Here is a 2,841-nt window from a genome sequence, read left to right as displayed (position 1 = left end):
TTGCATTGTGGGAAATGTAGTATTGGTGCGTGTAAAAGACCTGCGGGCTCTCAGCTTGCTGCGGTCCGCGGGCCGGTTCTAATAATAAATCAATATCATCCCAGGGGCCACTGAAAACATTCTCGCGGGCCAAATCCGGCCCGCGGGCCGGCACTTTGACATATGTGCTCTAATCCCTCGTTGTGTCCGAGGACCGGCAACCCAAGGCCGAGGCCAAGGACTTGACTGCCAAGGCCAAGGACTTGACTCCCGAGGCCAAGGACCAAGGACCGATCTTCGGTCCTCGAGCCGGTCCTCAAGGCCAAGGACCAAGGACCGACCTTTGGTCCTCGAGCCGGTCCTCGAGGCCAAGGACCGGCTCGAGGACCACAACACTGGTACTGGTACAGGCGTACTGCCGAGAAGGCACAACCACCAAGCACAGATTCTCCTTTGACGAATGTCATGGCCCAAAACTCTGAAAACAATCCACATCGGGTCCACACGAAGTAACAACAAACACCATGGGACAAAACAAAGACAAAAAAAAGCAAAGCTCTTGAAGAGCACTTGCCGACGGCTGCCAACTACGGCGCCATCTTGGGAAAAAAATCTATCTCAAAATTATGGGAATTATTTTACTTCATTGCAATTGATTGTTTCCTCATTGAGGATCAGAACTCTAAATGTTTGAAGTTATCGATGGAAAAAAAAGACACTTTATGTCAAAGCTTTGTCAGGTCTCCTTGGGCCCACAGATTAAAGTGCAAATACGTTTTTTGTTGTTTTTTTTTTTCCCGTAACTCTAGCTCTTTGAGTATCACCCTCTTGCATTGTGCTTACCAGTTTGAGACAAGCGGCAAAAAGGACCCCAATAACAATAGTAATGTTTTAACCTCTTGGTTGTTGCATAGCTTTGAGTCTTGGTTCGACATTGACACACTTGGTGAGGCAGAAAGTGTGGTGGCTGCTGAACGTGAACGGAACATCCTCAGCATGCTGCACCAGGTCAGTCACCACGCACAAGTACTGCTTTCCTTGAATGTAGCTTATACTGGTTTTCAGATTGAATCTATTGTTGAGCCAGACTTTTTTTTTTTTTTTTTTTTTGGTCTTAGATTCTGACTCCATTTTTGCTGAGGAGACTGAAGACTGATGTGACACTGGAGATTCCTCCAAAGAAAGAGATCATTGTTTATGCCCCTTTAACTGCCAAACAAGAAACTTTCTACACTGCTGTGGTGAACAAGACCATCGCAAAAGTCCTTGGTCAGCATAAGGTATCTTCGTGAATGACTTGAGATGTGGCCCATGTTCCAATATTGTCCAAAGTTCTTAAACTCTAAGTAACTGAAGCAAGCTTAAGAGCACACAAATCATGATCAGCAGATTTCCGTGGAAAAGCACGTGGATTGACTTATGTCGATCAAAGCCTCTCATTGCCAATCACAGAAACCGGCCACCCGTCGCTCGTACTTTGCAGCATACAGTCAACTAGAGGAGAGCCTATGTGCAGTGTAGCGTCCTTTCCCGCCTTCCTTAAACACTGCGCAAGCGTCCAGCACAGGCAAACGTTTCTGCCGTGTGGATAGTTTATGGAATTTGAGAGTGATGTTAAGTTTGCATCCCGCAACACATGCCACCAAAAGATACAGTCGTACCTCGGTTTTCGACCATAATCCATTCCAGAAGGCTGTTCGAAAACCGATTTGTTCGAAAACCGAAACCACGCTCTTTTTAAAAAAAAAAATCTTTACTGAACACGTCTGCTCACAATGGAAAGCTACATGAGGAAGCCTTAGACGCTTCCCCGTCTACCCGAGGAAGCGTCACTTCCTCATGTAAGGAAGGTGAGAGGAGTCAAGTGGTGCATTCAAGTGCACTCTGTTTGGTCAAGAACCGATTTTCGGTCGTAATCCGAGGCATAAAAAACTCGAAATTTTTGGTCGAAAACCGATTTGGTCGAGAACAGAGACGTTCGAAAACCGAGGTTTGACTGTACTTTGCGTGGCGAGCATGTTAAAAACCTTAAAAACAACAAATTTCAAACAAACCCTTTCAGAAGGCTCAACAAATATTTGAATTCATCCAACTAAATAACCAACCGTTGTCAATGGTCATTGGGTTCCACCGTCTGCTCTTCCCCATTGGAGCTCCACTACATTCTACCTGGTTGCAAAGTCAAGAGATCGCCCTGTCAGAGTTCCAGTAGACAGTATACTTAAAGGCTCTTGAGATTCATTCTTCTTGATTACCAGGAATCTTGCACCTGTCTCTACAGTAAATATTACTTCTGTAGTCCTACATGATTGCATACGGTGCTGATTCCTTTTTTTAAATTTAAACAAGAGATTTGCAAACATCTGCTTTTATGTTGGGAGACAATGATCGATATTGTTTTTAATGCTATAGACCAAACCAGTATATGAATCATAATTTGTTTGTGCAAATTTCAGCACTGTCAATTTGAAATAATATCCTGTTTTTTGAATAAAGGTATTGAAAAGCCTGGGGGTCGTTGGAGTTGGGGTGGTAGGTTAATGTGATTAATTATTAAAATAACCGTTGGTTACAGCTCTGAAATAAATCGAACATTTTACAGCTAAACCCTGTGATTTGGTATCGGCAGTTCTCGCCCATGGATCATCAGAATAGGCATCATCATAAAACTAGTGCTGTCAAGAGATTACAAAAATTGTGATATTAATTAATTATGATCTGTAATTAATTTATGTAATTAATCTATATTTTAATCTTATCTAAAAATTGATGAGAAAACCCCTATTTTCATTTTAAATCCATTACATTATTGAGGCAGATCAAAAGATTGACATCACAAAAAAAGTGGCATTTTAAAGTCTT

The 2,841-nt window shown here is 42.6% G+C and overlaps 1 protein-coding gene across 2 annotated transcripts in view; it reads left to right on the top strand.

Annotated features, from left to right (window-relative positions):
- Positions 1–2,841, top strand: part of hells (helicase, lymphoid specific) — an 18,154-nt gene that overhangs the window by 8,629 nt on the left and 6,684 nt on the right. For both annotated transcript variants that reach the window (XM_019877103.1, XM_019877096.1), the window contains exons 13-14: positions 894–987; positions 1,098–1,259. In XM_019877103.1, the coding sequence (XP_019732662.1) occupies positions 894–987; positions 1,098–1,259 (256 nt within the window). The remainder of the gene's footprint in view (positions 1–893; positions 988–1,097; positions 1,260–2,841) is intronic.

This window comes from Hippocampus comes, unplaced genomic scaffold (genome assembly GCF_001891065.2).
Source record: "Hippocampus comes isolate QL1 unplaced genomic scaffold, H_comes_QL1_v1.1 scaffold352, whole genome shotgun sequence".
In the NCBI taxonomy this organism is placed as follows: Eukaryota; Metazoa; Chordata; class Actinopteri; order Syngnathiformes; family Syngnathidae; genus Hippocampus; species Hippocampus comes.
This window is presented reverse-complemented; position numbering and strand designations above follow the sequence as displayed.